The 24,377-nt window shown below is 47.5% G+C and overlaps 1 protein-coding gene across 1 annotated transcript in view; it reads left to right on the top strand.

The window, feature by feature from the left end:
- GPALPP1 (GPALPP motifs containing 1) overlaps positions 1-24,377 on the top strand; it is a 145,939-nt gene that overhangs the window by 111,963 nt on the left and 9,599 nt on the right. The window contains exons 6-7 of the mRNA XM_069205410.1: positions 3,404-3,568; positions 5,063-5,161. Coding sequence (XP_069061511.1) covers positions 3,404-3,568; positions 5,063-5,161 — 264 coding nt within the window. The remainder of the gene's footprint in view (positions 1-3,403; positions 3,569-5,062; positions 5,162-24,377) is intronic.

Here is a 24,377-nt window from a genome sequence, read left to right as displayed (position 1 = left end):
AGTTTCCCCAGAGACAGAGACCCTAAATAGCCAGAAAAGAGGGTTTGGCTACCTAGGAGAGAGGAAAGGCTACTAACACCTGAAGGAGCCTATCAGCAGGAGTCTCTGACGTCACCTGGTGGCACTGGCCACTCAGAGCAGTCCAGTGTGCCAGCAGCACCTCTGTTTCCAAGATGGCAGAGGTCTGGAGCACACTGGAGGAGCTCTGGACACCTCCCAGGGGAGGTGCAGGTCAGGGGAGTGGTCACTCCCCTTTCCTTTGTCCAGTTTCGCGCCAGAGCAGGGGCTAAGGGGTCCCTGAACCGGTGTAGACTGGCTTATGCAGAATTGGGCACATCTGTGCCCAACAAAGCATTTCCAGAGGCTGGGGGAGGCTACTCCTCCCCGGCCTTCACACCATTTTCCAAAGGGAGAGGGTGTCACACCCTCTCTCAGAGGAAGTTCTTTGTTCTGCCATCCTGGGCCAGGCCTGGCTGGACCCCAGGAGGGCAGCTGCCTGTCTGAGGGGTTGGCAGCAGCTGCAGAGAAACCCCAGGAAGGGCAGTCTGGCAGTACCAGGGTCTGTGCTACAGACCACTGGGATCATGGAATTGTACCAACAATGCCAGGATGGCATAGAGGGGGCAATTCCATGATCATAGACATGTTACATGGCCATATTCGGAGTTACCATGGTGAAGCTACATATAGGTAGTGACCTATATGTAGTGCACGCGTGTAATGGTGTCCCCGCACTCACAAAGTTCAGTGAATTGGCTCTGAACAATGTGGGGGCACCTTGGCTAGTGCCAGGGTGCCCTCACACTAAGTAACTTTGCACCTAACCTTTACCAGGTAAAGGTTAGACATATAGGTGACTTATAAGTTACTTAAGTGCAGTGTAAAATGGCTGTGAAATAACGTGGACGTTATTTCACTCAGGCTGCAGTGGCAGGCCTGTGTAAGAATTGTCAGAGCTCCCTATGGGTGGCAAAAGAAATGCTGCAGCCCATAGGGATCTCCTGGAACCCCAATACCCTGGGTACCTCAGTACCATATACTAGGGAATTATAAGGGTGTTCCAGTAAGCCAATGTAAATTGGTAAAATTGGTCACTAGCCTGTTAGTGACAATTTAGAAAGAAATGAGAGAGCATAACCACTGAGGTTCTGATTAGCAGAGCCTCAGTGAGACAGTTAGTCACTACACAGGTAACATATACATGCACACCTATGAGCACTGGGGCCCTGTGTGACAGGGTCCCAGTGACACATACATATAGGCCACAAACCTATGAGCACTGGGGTCCTGACCAGCAGGATCCCAGTGACACATAACAACCATACTGAAAACATAGTGTTTTCACTATGAGCACTGAGGCCTGGCTATCAGGATCCCAGTGAGACAGTGAAAACGGTGACAAACACCCTGACATACACTCACAAACAGGCCAAAAGTGGGGGTAACAAGGCTAGAAAGAGGCTACCTTCTCACATTGGGGGCCAGCGGTCAGTGCTTCACACAAGAGCTTCCTTTCTTCTGAAAGTGGTCACCCCCATTTCATGTAGGCCAATCCACCACTCTGCCTACTTTTTATGCTCCGCTACATCTCTCCATGGAGGAGGAGTGACTCCACCGTCTAGACCCAAAAAGAGCTTTGTCATTTTACTTTGAAGCACTCTAGAGTTCCGGTTCAATGACTCAATCTTTGTGAGGTATGTCGGAGCAAAGAAAGGATGGGCCGTGCAGAAGTATACCATCTCTAGATGGATCATGCTCTGTATCAAGCCCTGCTACGCACTGGCCATGACCCAACCCCCTAAAGACTTGCACGCTCATTCCACCAGAGCTAAGCCTGCAACCACTGCATTAACAGGCGGAGTTCCGGTCCTGGACATCTGCCAGGCAGCAACATGGGCCTCCTTGCACATGTTCACAAAGATCCACTGTCTGGACAGTCAGGTCAGTCAGGATGGTAATTTTGCCCGTTTGGTCCTGCAGGACTTCCTCGTCTGAAATTGGTCTGCAGTCCCACCTTTGGGGAAGGTATTGCTTGGGCACCTGTTCTTAGGTAAGGCACCTGTGCCTAGAAGTATCTATCAGATGAACAAGTTACTTACCTTTGATAGCACCATATCTGGTAGAGGCTATATCTAGCAGACTCCTTACCGACCCACCCATCCTCCCCGTTCAAAGAACACATATTTAGGGACAGGCTACTTCCCATTCAGGGCCCCAGTTTACTACACCAGTGGTCAGTGTTCATCTTGGCTCTGCACTCCTGGTGTGGAAAATGGAAAAAAGAAACTGATGTTTCACCTGGGTAGCGCCTATGTAAGTACCGCAGATGTCACTACCAGTGTAGACAACGCCATGTGGAGCCGAATAATGCCACCTACCGGCGCCTCAGGATCCAGTCTGACACCTAGGGCTAATTCCAAGGCAAGGAATCTGTGGCTAGATATAGTCTCTACTGGATAAGGCGTTACTGAAGGTAAGTATCTAGTTCCTTAGGAATGGGAGTGAGCCAGGATGTTTAGGTAAGGTGAAGCACTCATGGTTATTATGTTACTCTTAATCTTGCGGATGTCTCAAGTACCCAACAGCACCCCATCTTCCCCTCTGCTATCAGCTAATCTATGCCCACATACATGCACGCGCCCAGTCACCCATGGTAATCTTAGTTTGGGAATTGTTGTGAACCAAGACATTTGAAAAGAATACAATACCTGTAGTGTTACTATCTTACTCCTAGTCTGGTGGATGTTCATTATTTCCAACATCTGCCTAGCTACCCCTCTGCTATCAGCTAAATGGGCCACATAACAAGTCTGCATTTTAAGTAGAGAAGTGACACACTTTTTCAGCCCCTTGCTACCCCTTTCAACTCCACCCCCCCCCCCACACACACACACACATCTCACCCTTTCAGCACATCTCCTCCAAATTGTATGCCTGCCCCACTACATGCCCCCGCACAGGTTGGGAATGCCAGAGAGCCTACAGCCATCAAATAGATTTCCTCAAGTATTTGAAGGTAATGTATACACACAATGCAGCCATATAAGTATATAAGTATGATTTATTTTCTTTTTTTCTTATTTTGTTTGATTTAGTAGTCGTGGATTGTCTTTGCAAGCTTTTTCTAGTTTTGTGCCAAATATTGGCACAAGGCCATGCCACCTGCCATTGCTATGAGAGCACGGAATAGCTACAGTTTGCGAAAATAATTATTCACAGAGCATCTCCCCGCATGTGTGCTTGGGTCAGACTCGCCCTCTCACTTTATTCTTTATTAGTATATGATCTGGATCAGCCCATGTAGACCTCTTATTGCCTTTTTGTTTTTATTTTTTATAACGAAACTGTAACAAGCACATGAAAGCATACATTCCATGCTGTCCGTGTGTTTTTTTTCCTGAAGGATGGATCCAAGCAAGTTGAAAGAGAGTCGTGGATGACAGAGTTGCCCCCAGAACTGGCAAACTTTGGACTTGGCCCACGAACTTTCAAGAGACGGACTAACGAAAAGTCAGGTGACCGATCTATTTGGACAGATACTCCAGCAGAGAGGGAGAAGAAAGCTAAAGTGAGTATTTGGTCGCGTTTCTGTTATTGTCGCCACATTTGCCAGACTCTGAGAATGTCGAGATTGCAAGCTATTTTGAAGTGATTAAGAAAATGCGGTTTTTCCGCACTCTGGTTTAATTCAGCCGAGATTTCAGTCAGAAAAATAGCTACCATTGTCAAGATTGCTATATTTTTTATTATAAATCAAGATCATTACTGTTCGTTTTACTTAGCGTGTCATAAAAATACAAGTATATAATTAGACAATCATATATCTAAAATGCATACTTGCTGCTTCATATTACACCCAGCAAATCGGAATTTGGGATTAAATTTGAATATTAAAATTCGCAATTCTCGTATAATCCCTAGTTTCTCTATTGCAAAAACGCTGGGCCACCAAATACAGAAAGTAAAATGTTAAATTAGTCACCAGTGCAACTAGACATCCCTCTCCTGCAGCTTATTTTTTCCAGATATTTGAAAAGCTTTTGTGCTAAATTGTTATCACTCTGCCGACAATAGTATTAGAGGAATCCTTCAAAACACACCTGCAAGGCTTCTAGGCAGTTGCTTGTTCTGTTCTTTCCAAACAGCTAGGATAGCGTTTTCTCAATTTCAGGAGTCCTGGCTATATTGTGATAATTTAGGATTAAGTTTCTCTGTCAAGTGGCTATACCCCACACTTACGATTCCCATAGGCACTGGCCCAATCTACTGAAAACGAATCTTCAAATAAACTCATTTCTACGGAGATTTAAACTAGCAAGCATACACAGCCACAAGGAAACCAAACCACAACACTCTTAAGATAAGCAGTCTAAAGTTGTTCTAGGTACATTATTGCTACACTCAAGATCTTTAACATTTCTTATTGGATTATCTTCTTTAGCTTTACATGTGCAGTAACATGAAAAAAACAAATACCTGGGTACATGAAGTAAATACAGAAAGCTTTTTAGAGGAATTTTAGTGGATCAGAGTTCATTGCAAATCAAAACAGCAACAGTTCAACAGTTAATGGGTGGCCTTGAGCGAAGTTTACTGTTAGGTTTGTGTCCGCACATGTATATTTTTAGTCGGCTGCTCGCTGCCTGTTTTTTTTTTTTTTTCTAAACGATGCACATTCACACTAGAAATCTATACACTTATATTCTTAGAGGCTTCATTAAATGTTAAAGCCCCTTTCGGTGTAGCCTGGAAACTAATTATCACTTGAGTAAGTACACTTCTTGCGTGAGTGGAATGATGGCCCTCCTGAATCATGTAAACAGACAGCAAAGCAATACAACGTATGGTACATTGGGAAAGAGTGGTAATTTTACAAGTGGCCTTTAGGAGTCTGTGCTATGTTTTGGTAAATGTTTTACTCTAATTTATAGAAAAATCCATTGGAATTGAAGTTCCTGAATTTAGACACTGGTCTCACTGCATATTATATTGCATGATGCCATCTGACTATATTCAGCACGACCTTCAATTGATTTTAATGTAACGTCTATGTTTTGTAAAGGAGAAACAAGAAGGAAAGACCCCTACAACTAAAGTTGAAGAGGAAGTGCCACTTTCGCAAAGAGACAAACGATTGGCTGAGAAGGTGTCATCATACAATGTAAGTATGAAATGCATGATTGCATGGCCATGTTCTGTTAAATTAATTCCTGATGAAACTCAAATTAAATAATCATCTTCTGTCCTCTCAGAAACTGTTGAAGACATGGTTCTTCACTATGGGATCCTCTGGGGTTTTGGATACAATTGGATTAATACAAGGTCATTAGTGCTTTTGTGTAGCTGTCCTGCTTAAAAAAATTAAATCAAACCAAATTGAATGCTTGCTCATTTCAATGGCTAGTTGTGGCTCTAGGTTTTGATGCCAGATTCTTAACCATCCGTATACTACACTGGCAGTTTTACACCTGGAGCTAAATAATCTGCATGAACTAGATAAATGTGCTTTCAAGATGCAGTCCTCCTCAACCTTAATACTATTGCATAATAATAATGAGTGTGAGTAGGAGAACTGTGAGCGGGAATTGCTGATACTGAGGAAATATCGAGTGCGTGCAGACTAGTAGGGAAATGAGTCACTCAGATAAGAGCAAATAAAAGCTGTGCACCAACACATACTAGTTTGCTGGTGTCCTATAATAAATCTGCTTTAAATACCAAGCCAACTCTTCCTAATGTATATTTTCAATACTATCTGTAGCATTTTGTGACATACTCAGTGGGAAAGCAGAGATCTTTAACTAAGCATAATTTGCCTTATCTTTCTAATGCTAGTAACTTTGGTACCGTTTGACTACTCCTCACAAACTTTTACCAGTCACTTCAACTGCTCCCTGGAACATTTTAGGGTGATTTATCATGCAGGGGTGAAAAAAAGGGGGGGTTCCAAAACACTTTTCTCATTACAGTTTTCCATAGGGATTATAGGCATGACTACAGCCCAAACTGCTGAACGGAATTACTCCAAATTTGGCAGAAAGCTAGAGCTTGGTTCAGAAAGAGTGCTTTTCGTAGCTTGTTGCAAATCTGTTCAGTAGCTCTGGAGTAATTGAAGAAAAAAGATTTATTCATTACTAGAGACGCGGAGGGTCTGCGGATTGGACAGATCTCACACGGAGATCTGATTGGCTGCCACCACTTCGACCAGGAAGTGGTGGCAGCCATCTTAGGACTTAATACTCTGTCCTGCATCTAAAAGAAAAAAAAATGCAAACAAGGACACAAGGGGAAGAGGGTATGAATACCCTAAGCCTCTCAGCCTTGTGGTCAGGACCAAGCCTGGGGCCAAAAAGTTGTTGTTGTGTTTTTTTTTTTTTTTTTTTTTTTTTTTTTTTAATTTTGCTGTGAATTTGCAGATGATCTGTGAATCCTGTCAATTTTTTATTTTTTTTAAAACAAAAAGTGTGGTCTCCTGCATTTGTTTTTATTTATAAAGACCTTCTCCCCCTTCCACCGTGCCCCCACCCCCCGGCTGGGCCAGCTCTGGGGGCTACAATTATTTGTATTTTAGGGGGGGAGCTGCGCAGCACCCCCTCCCCAGACTAATTTCGGCCCATGGGACCCCATCCCTGGTGGCGTTAAGGGAAAGGGAGCATGCAGCCGCCTTCCCCAGGCTGATTTCGACCGCCAGGACCGCATCACACGGGCCCTCATTTTTCAGAAAGGGGGAGAGGGGTGGGCATGCATGCAAACCCCTTCCCCTTACCTCTCCAAGGCTGATTTTGACTTCAGGAACCCCATCCTGTGCGGCCCGGCCGAATATCCAAGGGGGAGAGAGGCTGTGGGCCCCCCTCCCAGGGTCGATTTCAGTCCTTGGGACCCCATCCCTGGGCTCAGCCGTATAAACAAAGGAGAGAAGGGCCATCCCCCCCCCCCCTCCCTGAGTCATTAATAGCCTTGGGGAACCCATCCCCCTAGGCCTGCTCGTGATATGTCCCGGGGTGCCCACCCCCGGAACATAGAGGTTTCGCTGCCCACCCTAGCGCAAGAAGGGAAACTGGTGTTTGCTCTTGCTTGACGGGAGCAATTTCAAATATCCCGCCAAGCGGGAGCAAACACCAAGTCCTCTCCCAGCTGGCAGGAACTTGAAAAATGCTACCGCCAGCTGGGAGCAGGTAAAGTGGGCAGGGAAGCAGGTGAAAAGATTGCTGCCACCCACAGGTAGCAGCATTATTAGAAGATGCTGCCTGCGGGAGCAATGCTGGCTCCCACTGGATGCAGATAGCCGGCTGGGGCAGCAGGGGTTGTGGTGCTTCCCCCAAGGCCCACAACGATAGTGTGGTGAGTGCCCTATCTGGGCATACACCTTCCGTTGGCTAGATCCCTGGGGATGGGGTGCTCGGGCCGGGGGATGGTGGGGGCATGGCCGTCCCCTTCCTTTACATATTTGAGCTGACCCTGGGATATGGGGTCCCCGAGGCTGAAATCAGCCCAGGGAAGGAGGGGCAGTTGCCCCCCTCAAATATGTTGCCAGGCCCCAGAGGTTGTGGTCCTTGGGCCCAATGAGGCCAGGGAATGGGGCCCAAAGCCCCCCACTTCTCCAAAGAATGTGCTGTGTCCCCCGGAGGATGATGTCCCCAGGACCAAAAGTGTCCTGGGGAGGGGGACCATGTAACCCCCACCCCCTAAAAAAAAATGCACCAAGCCCCAGGGAATGATTCCCCAGGAATAAATTCAGCCCAGGGAGAGGGCCACGTGCCACCCTCCCCTAATTTTAATTAGTGGCCCTGGGGAATGGCATCCCCAGGGCCTTACAAAGCTTTAGGAGGTGAGTGCACAGCCCTCTCCCCTTTAAAGAACAAAAAAAGGCCCTGGGGCCTCTAGGGCCAGGAGTTAATTAACGGATGGGAATTAAATATTAGTTTGTTTATAAAAAATAAAAAAAGACATTTACTGGAAAAAAAACAAAGGGTACAGGAATGTTATAGTTAGGAAATAGCTTAAAAAAACATACAAATTCACTGAACAAATATGGTTACAGGGACATTATAGTTACAAAATAGAATTAAAAGAACCTTTTAAAATTCACAAAAAAACCAAAGGTTACAGTGATGTTACATTTAGATCCTGACGTTACACACACAAAACCATAGAAATTCAGCAGTATATAACCTACTGACTGTTGCCAGTAGCTATACTTAGGACCTAGTTTCCATAGTGCCAATAACGTTGGCGCTGCTTGACGAATCTCCACGGAATTTTCTAAACTAATGAGACAGTCAGTTTAGCTGCTGTCTTGAAAGTTTCGGCGTGATCTATCAAGCAGGGGCCAAGAAATAAGGGGAGTCCCAATACGCATTTTCCACATTCATTTTCTCATAGGGTCTTTAGACACAACTACAGCCCAAACCCCTGAGCGAAATTGCATCAAATTTGGCAGGAAGCTACATCTGGTTTTTTTTGTGATTTGGTGTAAATCCGTTCAGTAATTTTTTTAATATTAAAGGTCAAAAAATATAGATATCTAAGGTCGTGGAGGATCCATGGATCCAGCTGTCCCCGTGCTGATATCTGATTGGCTGTCAACATTTCAGTCAGGAAGTGTTGGCAGCCAGTTGGGACTCTGCTTCAGCTGAGTCCCAAAAAAAACACAAAAAAGGGGGAGGGGCAGGGTAAGAATACCCTGAGCCCTTAGAATTGGTCCAGAGGTCTCCCTGAAGCCCCCAGGACAAAAAAAGCATTTTTTTATTTCTCTGCAAAATTCGCGAATGTTCACAAATTTCGCAAAGATTTTTTTTTTTTAAAAAAGCAAGCACAGTCTCCCACTCTTGGTCCCGGGGGCATTGCACTCATTTAAAAAAGAAAAAATTGGGAGGGCGTATGAGGCCCCTCTCCAAGAGCCTAATGAAGCCCCGGGGACCACCACCTCCCCATGGCTGAATTCCCCAGTAATGCTGACCTGCCCGGGTCCCAGGGACCACCACCTCCCCGGGGGCTACAGAGTTATAAAAAAGCAGGGGGCAGCGTTGACCCCCGGGCCCCAGGGACCACCATCTTCCTGCAGTCACAATAAGGAAATAAAGGGGGGCTACACGGACAGGGCCCCAGGGACCAGAGTCTTCCTGGAGCTGCTATGCAAATAAGATGCGGGGCAGATGTGCAGACCCAACCCCCACACATCTCAACCCCACCCCTGGGGACCACCATCTCTCCATGGCCAATTAATTTAATTTTGAAGGTTTCCTTGGCCATATACGGCCATGGGGACCACCACCTCCCAGGAGCTAGTCCTTGAAGATCAAAAGAGGGAGCCTCACAACCTCCTCCCCCTACCTCCTGGAGCCAAATATGGCCCTGGGGACCACCACACCCCAGGACTGACTCCTGCCACCTCCCGAATTGCCCACCCTCGGGAGGTAGCTGTTTGCTTTTGCTTGCCGGGAGCTGTGACGGCTCCTACCAAGCAAAAGTGAACACTCCGCTTTCAGCAAGCAGGAGCTGTTAAAATGCTCCCGCTTGCTTATCTGCAGGCAGGGAAAGAGATTAAAGTATTGCTCCCACACTCAGGGAGCAGCATTTACACCAGCTCCCTGCTTGCAAGAGCACTGGGTCCCCAGGGGCCTTAAGGCTTCCCCGCAGTGCCTTCTATTAAAAAATAAAAAAATAAAATAGAAACACTTGCTTATATAAAGTACACATTTTCCAAGTGTGTTTTCCATGCGGTTCCACCCTGTAAAGTTATGTGATGAAAAAACTCGAGGAACAATCGCAATGGTAAAGTACATGCACACAACGTCACTGGAAACCTTACCTCGGCTTCCTTATACATTTACCCAGCGAGGTTTCACTTACTAATTAGCCTGTAGAAAATACTCCAGTTGGATAAACATTCTGCACAAAATACTAGCCTCTTATTGGATAAATATGAAGGGCAGTATTTATTCTGGCATAATGCTGATTTCACAGAAATAAAACTTCAAGAGGAAGCATTTACTCATATAAACAAATCAGGTGCTCAATTTGAAACTCCACTTGCACAAAGTACTAATCATCCCAATTTTTTGCGCATGGTAAAGGGAAAGCAGGTGTTTATTCTCTGCATTTCGAGCTTGAAGAGTTATCTGGAAACCTTGATGGAGGAGTGTGCATCCCTGCCGCGCACAGCCAAAGGCCGTGAGTGGCGTAGGCTTGGGTGGTTATATGGGGTCCACTGCAGGGCCTGGCCACAGGATAGATCCTGTGGCCGGCAGCACATGGCCGAAGGCCATTCATGGCACAGGGTTTGATGGTTTTGGGGTTGGCCACAGCAGCCAGACCCTGCGGCCAGCTTCTGCCGCTAACGACGCTGCAGTGGTTGGGTTAACGTATAGCAATTACTTTGTTTAAAAAAAAAAAAAAAAAGTCCCTGAAAAAAACATAGGTTACATGGACTTTATAGTTAGAAAATAGAAGTTAAAAAAAACAACATAGAAATTCACTTAAAAAACAAAGGTTACAGAGACGTTACCGTTAGGCTCACACTTTGAACGTACAAAACCATAGAAATTCAGTTGTCATAGTTAGTTATTTCAATTAACTATAACTCATGCCCTAAGATAACTATAATCACGCCCTTGCCATCCACTGCTAATTACCCTACGTATTACAGCACTTGTGACATCTTTGATAACATTGATAATATCAATGTAATATTTGCAGTATGATTTATGAGGAAAAAACTGTGCATGTTGGGGGCACGAGTTAGTTACCTCCCTGCACGTAATTTCAGTAATTGTTACTTTGCTGTGTCTCCACCATGCCTCTGGTGATGGAACAAGCCCCATTCAGATATTGTCCTTACTGCCACATGAAATATCATCAAAGGGACCTCCATCTGGTCTGCAATTTCTGCCTCTTGCCCAAGCACATCGAAACTGTTTGTGACACTAGCTGCTCATCCTCTTCTAAGAAAACTGTTTGGGATTGCTGAACTCATTGACTCGAAATGTCGTGCAGGAGCGGTGATGACACTCCAGACCTCTTCAGTCCCGTGGACCACCAGGGGGAAACATCATCCACACACTTCAGCTGCCAATGAAGAGGCTTTCTCCCAGATGAAAGCTCTGGTTCCGAGCTCGAAATTGAAGATCTTCTGCCAGCACAACAGTCTGAGAGTACAGTACTCTTTCCCCCTCAACACTACTCTTAAGCCAAGCAGCCCACCACCAAAAGGCACACAGCCACTCTGAAGTGCCAGAGTCAGGCCTTTGGACTGCCACTGCCTTTGAGCTATGGTCCGCACCAATAAACAACTTTGAGCACTATGCCCAGCTCAGCGCTAAAGAATCCCTCGAAGCCAACCACTTTGGCACTGGTTATTTAGCCATCGAGCCAACCCTTGGCGCGGACTACTTCTGCCTTGCTGTCGACCAGACTCTTGGCTCCAAAAACCAAATGCCCTCTGAGCCAAAAACCTCAGCATCGACCAGCATGTCCAGCTTCATTGCCAGCATGTTAGAAACGACCCTTCACAGACTGCAAGAGGAGATCGACGCAAGGTAGAAACACCTGGTTATTCACCGTCATACAGGCTGGATCTCTGCCGGCCCTCCAGGGTCTGCTGCTGCTCCAATCTCAAAGCTCAAGCGCTCTTTGAGGAAGCGAGGGACATTACGGTTCCATCAAAACAGTGCAAGAAAATGAATAAGGCGACTAGCCCCTTACCCCAGATTCAACCATCGACTCACCCTGTTTATTAGCATTCACCTTCCCCTGCTGCTTCTCCGTGGGTGCCCCTTGACATCACACCTCAGGGGTCTCCTCCATCTGACATCGGCAGGCATGGGGTGGGGCGACACATATGACTGCCCTCTACAGGGTGACCAGTGGGACTTCTACAATGCCGACCCACTGAGGGAGCACAGACCTTGACCTGTACCCTCCCCTCCGGATGATTCTACATCCTGTCAGGAACTTCTGGGTAGGCGGCCTTATTCAGCTGGGATGTAGAATCACCTTCATACAGAGACTTTAGAGGAAGAATTCCTTTTTGAAACCCTCTACTCGACTCACCACTCTACTTGTTACCTCCCCATGCTTGAGGGCATGCTACACCAAATGCCCAGCATATTTAAGGACTCCATCCAAGCCAGGGTCATAACACCCACAGTAGATAAGACATATAAAGCTTCTCCTGCTGACCCTATTTACGTTTGTGGCCAACTCACGTTTGACTCGCTGGTAGTTACTACTGCTCATAAGAGATCCGACTCTCAAGCCAGGGGGATGCCCCGCCACCGGGAAAAGAGTAGGAGCATAGATGCTGCAGGCAAAAGGGTTGCTGTACTACCCGCCAACCAATGATGTATCGACAATTCAGTTTGCTTCTTTTCACAGTATGAGCGTGCTCACTGGGATGAAATGGAGGAGCTCCTCCAATACCTCCCTTGTGAACACAGGAAGGGAAGACTTTTGGGCAAGTAGATATCCAACTACTATCTGCTGTGCTGTAGATGCTGCAGACACTGCTGCCAGGGGAGGTAATTCTAGCATCCTTCTATACAGACATGCTTGGCTCCGTATCTCTGGCTTCAAGCCTTAAATGCAACAGAACCTTTTCATGTGCAGTACCTCTTTGGTCCACAAGTATACCAAAAGATCAAAAAGGACACTGAGTCAGCTAAAACGAAGGACACGCTTCAGACACCTGCTCCTCCTTTTGCTGCACACCCTACTGTGGAAGTTCAAAGACCACCTCCCCTGAAGGCTTCAAGGCATATAAAGCTACTCAGTGACATCAGTCTTCTCCCAGGGGATTTCTTAGAGGGTTTTGTAGGGGCAACAATTCTAAAGGCACAGGTAAAGGTGGCTCTCTCAAAGGAGCTGCAAGCACCACCAAAATCTGACTTGCCTCTTCTCCCCAGACTACACAAAACCTGTTGAGGGCACCCTGAAGGCTTCTTTTCCCCCCACATGGCAGACCATCACCTCCGACCAGTGGGTATTGGATATTATCCAACATGTTTTTTTTTCTGGAGCTCACTTCCAAGCCTCCCACCGTTCTACCTCTCACAACTCAACCCAGAACGCCAAAAATATCTCAGAGAGGTCTAAGTGCTCCTTATCAAAAGGGCTAAAGAACCAGTCCCTTAGCATCAGCAGGGCAAGGGTGTGTACTCTGTATACTTCTTTATACCCAAAAAGGATAGGTCCCTCAGACCCATTCTGGACCTCAGGTTTCACGTGCATCCGTTGCAGGAATGCCTAGGGCAACAGTGGTCGCAAGCAGAGGGTCACTGGGACGATCTAGTGTTGATCGGCCCCCACACTTGTCACTCTCTGCATTAGCTCTATTGCAGGGGTGGCCCTTCCTTGACCAAGTTCTGCAAAGGATTGTTAGAACGGACCCCTTCCTTGCGGGATGCGGGCACACTTAAAAGACCTAGCTGTTCAAGGCAGTTGGGTCCCCACACACCAGGGCCTCCATATCAACTGCCTGGCACTCCTAGCCATCCACCCAGCTTTGAAGGCTTTCCTACCTCACCTGATAGGCAAAGTTCTTCTTTTCCTGGATGACAATATGACAGCCGTGTGTTATTTCCTAAAATTAAGGGGGCACACGCTCTCCACAACTCTCGCAGTTATCCCACTGCACTTGGCGGTGGGCTCTCTGTTAAAAAAAAAAAATAATAATAATAATAATAATAGTAATTTGCTACTGTAGTTCCTTCCGTGGAGGGAGTACTACTTTTCTGACCTCTTCAACAGAATGTGGCAACAAATCCATGAGTGGGAACTCCACCCACAAGTCCTCCTCCCTTACTTCCACAGGTGGAGCTTTTGGGAAATAGACTTGTTCGCAATCGTAGAAAACGCACAGTGCCTCCAGGTGCCCGTACCCACAGTCCAAAGGCAATGCGCTATGGATGAACTGGTCAGGGATATTTGCCTGTGCTTTTCCGCCGCTACCTTCTTCCATTTGTGGTTCAGAGGCTTTGGCAGGTATTCCTCACTCTTATCCTGGTGGCTCCCACAGGGGCCTGCCAGCCCTGGTTCACAACACTGCTTGAACTCTCTGGTTCCGCACGAGAGGCTACCCAACATGCCGGACCTTCTCACGCTGAACAATGGAGAAATCAGGCACCCACACCCCGGGTCGCTCAACCTTGCGATCTGTCTCCTCACATAGAATTTGGTTACCTTAATCTTCCGTCTGAATGCATGAGCATTCTCAAAGTAGCACAGACCTGCGACTTGGGCCTGCTATGTGGAAGAGATTTGTACATTACTGTCTCTCAAAAGATATTGATCCTTTTTAAGCCACAGTGCAAAACATTGTCTGCTATTTATTCCACCTGCAGGTTTGTGGTCTAGCATTCAGTTCCATAAGGCTACACTTGGCTGCTTTGGCTGCCTGCCTTCAGAATAGACAGCACCTCTCTCTCTTCAGGATTCCACTCATTAAAGCTTTCATGCATTTATAAATGTACTATTCCTAACTCTACATCTATGTACCTTGAAGATGTACAGTGAAGGTACTTAGATGTAGAGTTAGGAATAGAAAACCTAGACTTAGAGCTTAATTTTTGATATTTTGTCCTCAATGAAAGCTTTAAGGTTTGAAAAGGGTAATTTCTCCTGTGGTCCCACCTGCCCCAGCATGAAAGCTCAACACTGTGCTTATGAGACTTATGGGCCCTCCGTTTGAGCCGCTCCACTCCTGCCCCCTTAATTCCTTTCTAGGAAGGAGGCATTTCTAGTTGCTGTCACTTCACTCAGGCCTGTCAGTGAGCTTACAGTAATTAACTCTGGAAGAACCTTCCTTCCAAGTTCATAGAGATACGGTTGTGCTTTGCAACCTGATTCAGTTGTGGAACGGGCTCTCCATACTTTGAATTTTGCTGTAAAATGCGCCCTCATGTACTACGTTGAAAGAACCAAACCATATAGAAAGAGACAACAATTCTTTGTGGGTTCATCTAGACCTCATAAAGGGAGGCCTCTATCTAAATCAGACATTGCTAGATGGATAGTCAAGTGCATCCGGACATGCTACGCTAAAGCTGAACAAACTCTTCCCACTAAAGCCTCGAAAGAAAGGGGCCTCTGTGCCATTCCTGGATAATATCGCAATAGCTGACATATGCAAAGCAGCTTCTTGGTCCACACTATCACAGAACATTACTGTGTGGATGCATTATCCCGCCAAGAAGCTAATGTTGGTCAGGCAGTGCACTGTACACTCTTTCAATCTACTTCAACAACAACAGGCTAGATGCCCCTTTTTGGGAGGACTGCTTTACAGATTATACACAGCATATGTATCTACAGTCATGCATGTGTATCTACAGTCACACATGCCTCAAACGGAAAATATTACTTACCCCATAAGCATCTGTTTATGGCATGTAGTGCTGTGGAGTAACATTAACTCACCCTCCTCCTCCGGCGCCCGTGGTCGTTGGACTATCTTTTCCTTTTTTCTTTTACTCTTTTGCATGGGCGTCTCTATATATGTTGTTTCACTTCACATTATGTCATCAACCGCCAGGCAGGAAAACAATCAATGGAGCCAGTGTCCAAGCATCTTACAAGCAAGAGTAGGAGTCACTACACCTAGAAACTCCAAAGACTTCTTTGAAGAAAAAACAACTTGCCCACATCTGGGCCCAGCACTAAATGACAAGTGTCACTAACAGATGCTTACAGGTTAAGTGATATTTTCCTTTTTCCCCTCCCTCTTACTACTTTCTTAAAGTGATGATAGGTAGTCAAAACTATCTATGTTTCTATATATTTAAAAAAAGAAAAGCACAGAATACCGTGGTACTTCCAGCAAAGAACTGTGAAACGCAGAATACATCGAAAGTGATGTGGCTGCTTTTACATTTTGCAGTAAAAGCTGTTAACTAATTAGATACTGCCTTCTCATCGGCATCTACCATGGTATGCCATGAACTTACAGCAGTACCCTGTGGCACAATAAATAACTAAGGGACTGTTTTAGAGTTTTGCGTACAGGTTACTCTGTCACAAATGTGACGGATAGCCCGTCTGCCGTATTGTGATGTCCATAGGATATAATGGAATTGTAATATACCGGACGGGATATCCGTCATATTTGTGATGGAGTAACCCCATCTGCCAAACTCTAAATGAGGCCCTAATTATAACACTTCGCTTATAACTTTAATACTACTTAAACTGTCTACACATACTACCAAAAGGTAACATTTACACTTCATAATCTATATTCCTGATACATTACATCTGCATCAGTTCACCCACTTTCACGCTACATCTGTTTCAAGTACCACATTCCACTCTATGCCACCCCCCTCCACTCTAAGCCACTCTACCCTACGCTATTACACTCCACATCACTCCACTGTACATACTCCACTCTATGCTACTCCACTGTACCCCACTCCAGTTTACACCACTCCACTCCCCTCCACTGTGTGCTATTAGATCCTGGTCTACGCTACTCCACTGTACGCCCCTTCACTCTATGCTGTTACACTGTACACTCCATTGTACGCCATTCCACACTGTGCCTCTCCACTCTACACTATTCCACTCTGCCACTCCACTGTATGCTATTCCACTCACCTCCACGCCCCTCCACTGTGGGCTACTCCTCTATACACTATTACACTCTACGCCACTGTATGTTGTTCCACTCTATGCCACTCCATTCTTTACTATTCCACTATATGTCACTCCACTCTACAATGCTTGACTGTTTGCCTCTCCAGTATACCTTTCAAGTGTATGCCACTCCACTCTACTCGTCACCACAACACTCTACGGAATAAAACTCTAAGTCACAAAACTCTACTGTAAAAATGGGGTTTCTGATTGGCTAGGGTATACACTTAAGCCAGGCAGAACCCACCGCTCTAGTCAGGGCAAGGGAGTCACACACCCAAGAAAACCTCTGCTCACCCCCTTGGTAGCTTGGCCTGAGCAGTCAGGCTTATCCCAGTGGGAATGTGTAAGGCGTCTGCACAACACACGTGACACAATAGATACACCACAAAGGAAACACAACAACAAGTTATATAAAAAAAAAAATATTGTATAAAGCCTCATTAGACAAAAAAACGACATGTATCAGTAATACCCTGCTACACAAGCAGTTGTTCTGGATGCGTTGCAGTCTTTTCTGGAGTTTGGCAGTGGTTCCTGCGTAGAGGGCATTGGTGTAGTCCAGTTTGCGGCTTACGAGGCCTTTGGGTGACTGTTCTTCTGGTTTAAGTGGGGATCCATTTGTAGATCTTCCAAAGCATGCGGAGGGTGTTGAAGCAGGAGGAGTAGATGGCGTTGACTTGCTGGGTCATAGATAGTAAAGACTCCAGGATGAATCCCAGGTTGAGTGCGTGGTCAGTGGGTGTCAGTGCGGTTCTCAGTGTGGCAGGTCACCAGGTGTCATCCTATGCGAAGGGGGTTGAGCCGAAGATGAGGACCTCCGTCTTGTCGGAATTCAGTTTCAGGCAGCTGTTCTTCATCCATTCGGTGATGGCCTTCATTCCTTCCTGGAGGTTGGTCTTGGCGGTGTCCTTGGTGAGGGAGAGGATTAGCTGGGTGTCATCGGCGTATGAGATGATGTTGAGGTTGTGAGATCGGGCAATGTTAGCGAGCAGAGCCATGTAGACGTTGACGAGGGTCAGGCTGAGGGACGAAACATGGGGTACGCCGCAGATGATTTTGGTGGCTTCAAAGCAGAACGGAGAGAATTAGTTTTGCCGGTGAGAAAGGAGGTGATCCAGTCCAAGGCTCTTTTGCGGATTCCTGCGTCACTGAGGCATGGGCATAGGGTGTGGTGGCAGTCGGTGTCGAATGCAGCTGAGAGGTCCAGGAGGATGAGGGCCGCGGTTTTGCCGTTGTCCAGTATGGTTCTGATGTCGTCTGTGGCGGCGATGAGGGCAGTTTCCGTACTGTGGTTGCTGCGGAATCCTTATTGAAATGGGTCCAGAGTGGTGTTCTCCTCAAGGAAATGGGTCAGTTGTTTGTTGACAATTTTCTCTATGACTTTTGGTGGAAAGAGGAGCAGGGAGATGGGCGGGTTTTCTTGAGGTCCTTTGGCTCTGCCTTGGATTTTTTGAGGAGGGCGTTGATCCCTGCATGTTTCCAGCTCTCCGGGAAGGTGGTGGACTCGAACGAACTGTTGAGGATCTTCCAGTGTTGGGGTGCGATGACGGAGTTTGCTTTGTTGAAGATGTGGTGATGGCAGGGTTCAGATGGTGAGCCGGATGGATGGTGTTATGATATCGATGTTGTCGTTGACGTGGGTCCAGGAGAACAGGAGGCTGGTGGGTGGTGAGTCTGTGGTGTCGGTGGTTGAATGGGGGAGTCTGAGTACTGAAGTTGTTATGGATGTCTGTGATCTTGCAGTGGAAGAAGGTGGGTAGGGAGTTGCAGAGGTCTTGTGATGGCGGGATGTCGTTGACTTTGGAGCAGGGGTTGGAGAGCTCCTTCACAATGTTGAAGAGCTCCTTGTGGCTGTGTGCGTTGTTGATGCGTTCTTTGAAGGTGGTTCTCTTGGCGGTTCGGATGAGTTGGTGGTGTCTGCAGATGGCGCCAAGATCAGACACTGGACAACCACACAGCCTTCAAGAACGCCATTTCTTTTCGAGTCTTTGGCATGTTCGCTTAGATTCTTGGAGGTAGGTGGTGAACCAGAAGGCTTTTCTGTCAGTTCGTCTGTTGGAAGGATTTTTGATCGGGCGAGAGTGTTGGCAGAGTCGTCGAGTCATTGCCTGAGGTTGCGGGCTGCCGTCTCAGTTTCGGTGGTATCGATAGGTGGGTTCTGGGAGAGGCTAGTGATCAGTTGGTATTCGGTGACCTTGTTCCATCTGCGGTGGGGAATCTGTTGCGGGTGATGGTGTGTTGTGGGTTTCTCAGAGGAGAAGTGGATGCAGCGGTGGTCGATCCAAGGGCGTTCAGTGGTGTGGCTGAAGGAGACGTGTTTGCTGGCGGAGAAAGTGGGGTAGAGTGTGTGTCCTGAGGAGTGGGTGGGTGTCATGTTTGAGGCCAAGGTTGGAGAGGTTGTCGAGCATGGTGGTAGAGTTGTTATCGTTGGTGTTCTCGAGGTGGAAGTTCAAGTCCCCAAGGAGTATGTAGTCTGTGGATGCGAGAGCGTGCGTGCTGATGACGTCGGTGATGGAGTCGCTGAACTGCTGTCGGGGTGGGGGAATCTGTAAACGAGGGTCCCTCTGAGGGTGGTGTTTGGGTCGGTGTGGATCTGAAAGTGCAGCTGTTCAGCGGTGCCGAGGGTGTCTTCGGTGCCGGTCGTGATCCTGGGGGTGTTCTTTTGGACGATGGCGATGCCGCTTCCTGGTTTGTTGGAGCGGTCCATGTGGGTGATCTTGTAGCCGTCCGAGATGGCTATGGCTATGGCTATGGCGATGTCAGGCGCTGAGGAGGGGTTCATCCAGGTCTCGATCAGGAAGGCACCGTCTGGGGAAGCTGGTTCAAGTAGATTCCAAAGTTCAAAGGCGTGTTTGTGGACGAGCGGGTGTTGAGTAGGATGCATCTGAGATGGTTGCGTCCTGCCTTGGTGGGTGGGTCGTTGGCGTGGAGGCTGGTGAAGGTACAGTTCCGGCAGGAGAAGGGTCCATGGGTGAGCTGCGAGGTGGCTTGATGGCAGGCGGGTGAGTGTCCGCTGTTGAGGGTGGTGGCGTCGTAGAAAAGACTGGTGTAGCGGTGGTGCGGGAGGGGCGAGGGCCAGGGGTTCCAGCGCTGGGCATGGTCCAGAGCTGCCAAGACATCATGAATGCACGTACAGTAAAGTTTTCCCCAAATGGTGATTTATCATTATCCCCAGCACATATCCTGAGTACATATCTATATAGCATATGTCATTACCAGCAAGTGAGAGAAAAACATTTCTGTAGGGCATAAATGCTAGACATCCCCTCTCCAGGTATCCTAGATAATTCTTGAAATATGTTTGTTGTCCCAACAAGGTAACTAAGACAAATATTCAGGCATGCAGTAGAATCACCAAAGGCAAACGAATACAGTGATGCCACTTAGGTTACAAAGTACCCTCCAAAAATACCCATAAGAAACATCAGTGCGTTTGCACTCCTTTACAGTGTATACTGTACTTTGCACACCATGTAGGGAGCAGACACCACTGTACTCCTACTAAGTGGAATCCGGTGAATTTGGGACTCTGCAAGAGCGGGACCTCTGTCAGGGTTTCCTCCCGGTCTTGCCAGCCGCTGACAAGTGTGTCCCCACAAGTTGGCTCCTAAGGTGAGGTGGGTAGACAAACATGACTCCTACGGCAGCAGGGAGAGCACTTCCCGATCTCCCTGTGGGGTAAACAATATCCCAGCCGTTGGGGCCGCTGCAGACTCTCCTCCTGGGTCTGGGGCCCGGTCGGGACCTATCCAGGGCTTGTAAAATCCCCCGGACTGGCCCTCGCCATACACAATCTGACTTGGTTGGGAGAAAAGCAAGTGGCGCCGGGCTGCTGCACAGGGCCAAGTGTGCACAACACCCCCGCAGTTACCTGCTGGGAGGCACAGTCCCTTGTGTGGCCAGGACGGTGACGGTGGGGATCCTCTCTGCCCCTCCACACAGAGCAAGGCTGAGCCAAAGGAGAATCAGCTGCGACTCCATTAGATGTCTCCCTGTAGCAGCAGCACGGCTCCAGTAACTTTGGTGTAAAAGGAAGTCCCAGTTGCCACAACCAAGTGCGGTCCACTTCGGAGAGAGCTTCCCTCCAATCGGCGGCACTCTTCTCCACAGTGAGATGTGCACCCTGACTCGTGGGGGGGACCGCAAAGTGATATGCACGCGATGAACGTTGAAACTCCTCTAACTCTTCGTCATGTGCAGGGCAGGCACCGCAGTTCATTTAGCAATTTAACATGCCCTGGGGCAGGGGTGAAAATAACCACTCGGTTGCAGGAAAGCAGCGCTTCCCACGCACTGAAGAGGCTAGTAGCACGGAACTGAAAAATTAAGCGCTCTTCCCACGCTGTAGGAAAGAAAGAGTGGCGCGCTCCCCACGCGCTGCAAAGACGTGAAAATAAAGCACTCTTCATGTGCTAGTGTGTGTTAAGGGCCAAGGAGCTAGGTGCAGCGCTCCCCATACGCTGGGCTCCTCAGGAGACACCGGAGGGGACACAGATAGGCCAGCACACACAGCAGAAATTCAGGTGGCGGCTCCATCTAACTCCCCCCGAACCTTGGCAGCCCAGAGTCAGGGGAACGGGCTGGCAGCAGAGCAAAATGCATGAAAGCAATCTTTTAGACCACCCAGCAACCACTAGGCTGCAGGCCTACAAAAGAAGAGCAGTCCAGATGAGTCCTTTGCGCAGTCAGGCAGTCCCTCTGGCTGAGGTTCGGTCACAAGTCCAAAAGTGCTCTAATGTGGGGGACAACACTCTGTACTTATACTAATTTTGCACAGCCTCCACAAAAGGGGGAGATGGGGTTCCAACCAGCTCTAACTGGTTCCAGGAATGTCCCCTCTCTCCTCCAGCACTGGCTCCAAACTTCAGCTGGGGGTAAACAAGCCCTTTGTGTGAGGCCAGGGCACAGCCTTTACATATACAGGTGTGCCCTACCTCTCCTCTCCTAGCCCAGGAAGACCATTCAATATGCAAATGCCCTCATGCAACACCTCCACCCTCCCTGTTTACAGGCGGTCTGAAAAGTATGCGCAAAGCCCTGCTGTCACTCTGCCCCAGACGTGGATTGGAGACAAGCTGCAAAACACCAGGTTCATAAGCAAAGAGAAATGCTCACTTTCTAAAAGTGGCATTTCTATAATGGTAATAACAAGTCCACCTACACCAGTAAGCAGCATTTCTCACTACCATTACAACCATACTAAACATGCCTACGCCTCCCCTTATAGATGAGACAATACCACTTAAACATATGTTAGGGCATTTCCAATGCAGTCCTATGAGAAAGGCAGCACTCACAGTAGTGAGAAACCAAAAAGGCTGTTTGTCACTGCTAGGACATGTAGTACAGACATATGTCCTACCTTTTACATAGGCAGTTCCCTGCCCATAGGGCTAGCTAGGGCCTACCTTAGGGGTGACTTATATGTAGTAAAAGTGGAGTTCCAGGCCTGGCAAGTGAATTTAGATGTTAGGTCCCTGTGGCAGTAAACTGCACCCGCAGGCTGTGCAGTAGCAGCCTGAGACAGGTTTGAAAGGCTACTTCTGTGGGTGGCCCAAGCTGCGCTGCAGGCTCACTAGTAGCATTTAATTTACAGGCCCTAGGTATAGGGATACCACTGGACAAGGGACTTACAGGTAAATTAAATGTGCCAATCAGGTGTAAGCCAATCATACCAAGTTTACAAGGGAGAGCACATGCACTTTAGTATTGATCAGCAGTGGTAAAGTGCTCAGAGTCCTAACGTCCTCCAAAAACGGTCAAAACGAAATAGGAGGAGGAAGGCAAAAAGTTTAAGGGTTGACCCTGTAAAAAGAGACAAGTCCAACATCTACTGTAAGATTAGATGACATCCACTCTGCAACAATGTATCCCCCTCCACTCTACCAAACTGTGCTCCACTGTTTTACACTCTACTACAGTCTGCCACCGTACGACAGTGTAGTGTACTCTATGCCACTGTACCACACACTACTGTGCTCTAGTCCACGCCACTGTACCAAACCCTACCGCACTCTACTGTAGTCTAACATATTCCACTCTAAGCACTGTACTCCACTCTGTGTCAATTCATTCCACTCCACTGCATGTCAGTTTTCCACAGTCTACGACTCGCCATACCACTCCAATGTACAACATGCCACTCCACTCTGACACTTTACACAAGTGTATGCTACAAACTTTGACTCTACTGCACTTCGTGGCATTGTATCCTACAACATGCCACTCCACTGTGATACTTTAGTTCACTCTGAGCTACACCACTCCACACCACTCCACTGTATGACATTTTACCCACTCTATGCCACTGTGCGGCACTCCATTCTGTGCTACTCCACTGTATGCCGCTCCACTCTACGGTATCCCACTGTGCGCAACTCCACTCTATGCCACTCCACTTAAAGCTGTTTCACTCTGCTCTACTCCACTGAACACCACTACACTCTGCGCTATTCTACTATATGCAACTACACTGTGCACCACTATAATGTTCCCCACTCCTCACCACTCTACTCTATTCCACTATATGCCACTCCACTGTAAACCACCCGTCTGTGCGCCACTCCAATAAACGCTATTTAGTGTCCTCCACTCCACTCTACACCACTCCACTGTATGCCACGACACTCTACAGAACAACACTCAACGTCATAATACTCTACAGTACGACACAAAATGACACTTTAAGCTATTCCAGTGTATACCAGTCCAGTCTACTCCACTTTACGACCCTGTACTCCACTCTCCAACACTCTACCTCCTCCACTCTACCAAACTGTACACCACTCTATGCTACTCACTATACAACAGTCTACTTCAATCTGCCACTGTACAACACTGTGGCCTACTCTAAGCCACTTTACCATATCTACGATACTCCACCACGATTTATTCCACTCTATTCTGTAACACACTACTCCCCTCTATGCCACTCCACTCAACAGCAGTGTATGCCATTCTACCGTACTACACGCTATTCCTCTCCGCAATACCACACCCTACCACACTCTGCTGTACTCACTCGACTCTACAACACTGTACTCCACTCTGCTAGTCCGCTCCACTGTATGACAGTTTCACACACTCTACAACATGTCATACCACTCAACTCCACTATACAACACGCCACTCCACTGTGACACTTGACCCCAGTGTATGGTATGAAACTCCTCTGTACTATACAACACTCCACTCTATGATGCTTTACTTCACTCTGCGCTAAGCCACTCCACACAACACCACTGTCATATTACCTCTCTACACCACTGTACGACCCTCCACTCCGCTCCTATCTACAACAGTCTTCTACTCCACTTCACTGTACAACACTCTACTCCACTCTACCACTGAACGACAATTTACTTAACACATGCCACTCTATGCCACTCTAAGACATACTACGCAACTCCCTCTTTGCCACGCCACCACACTTTACTCTGACATACTAGTCCACTTTACTGCAGCACTCTACTCCATGCCATTCTACTGTAGAACATTCTAATCCACTCTGTGGCACTCCACTGTACTCCACTCTTAGACACTTCCGAACACTCTACGACATGCCAGTCCACTCCACTGTATGACACAGCACTCCACTCTGAGACTTTCATACACTTCCAGTGTATGAAACGCTAAGCCACTCTACTCTAAAACATAAAACTCGACTCCACTAAATTCTACTCCACTGTACAATACTTTACCCCACTTTACACCACTGTGCGACACTCCAGTCTACAACACTCTCT

Source organism: Pleurodeles waltl, chromosome 8, assembly GCF_031143425.1.
Source record: "Pleurodeles waltl isolate 20211129_DDA chromosome 8, aPleWal1.hap1.20221129, whole genome shotgun sequence".
NCBI lineage: Eukaryota > Metazoa > Chordata > Amphibia > Caudata > Salamandridae > Pleurodeles > Pleurodeles waltl.
Note: the sequence above shows the minus strand (reverse complement) of the source record. Positions and strands in the feature narration are given on the sequence as shown.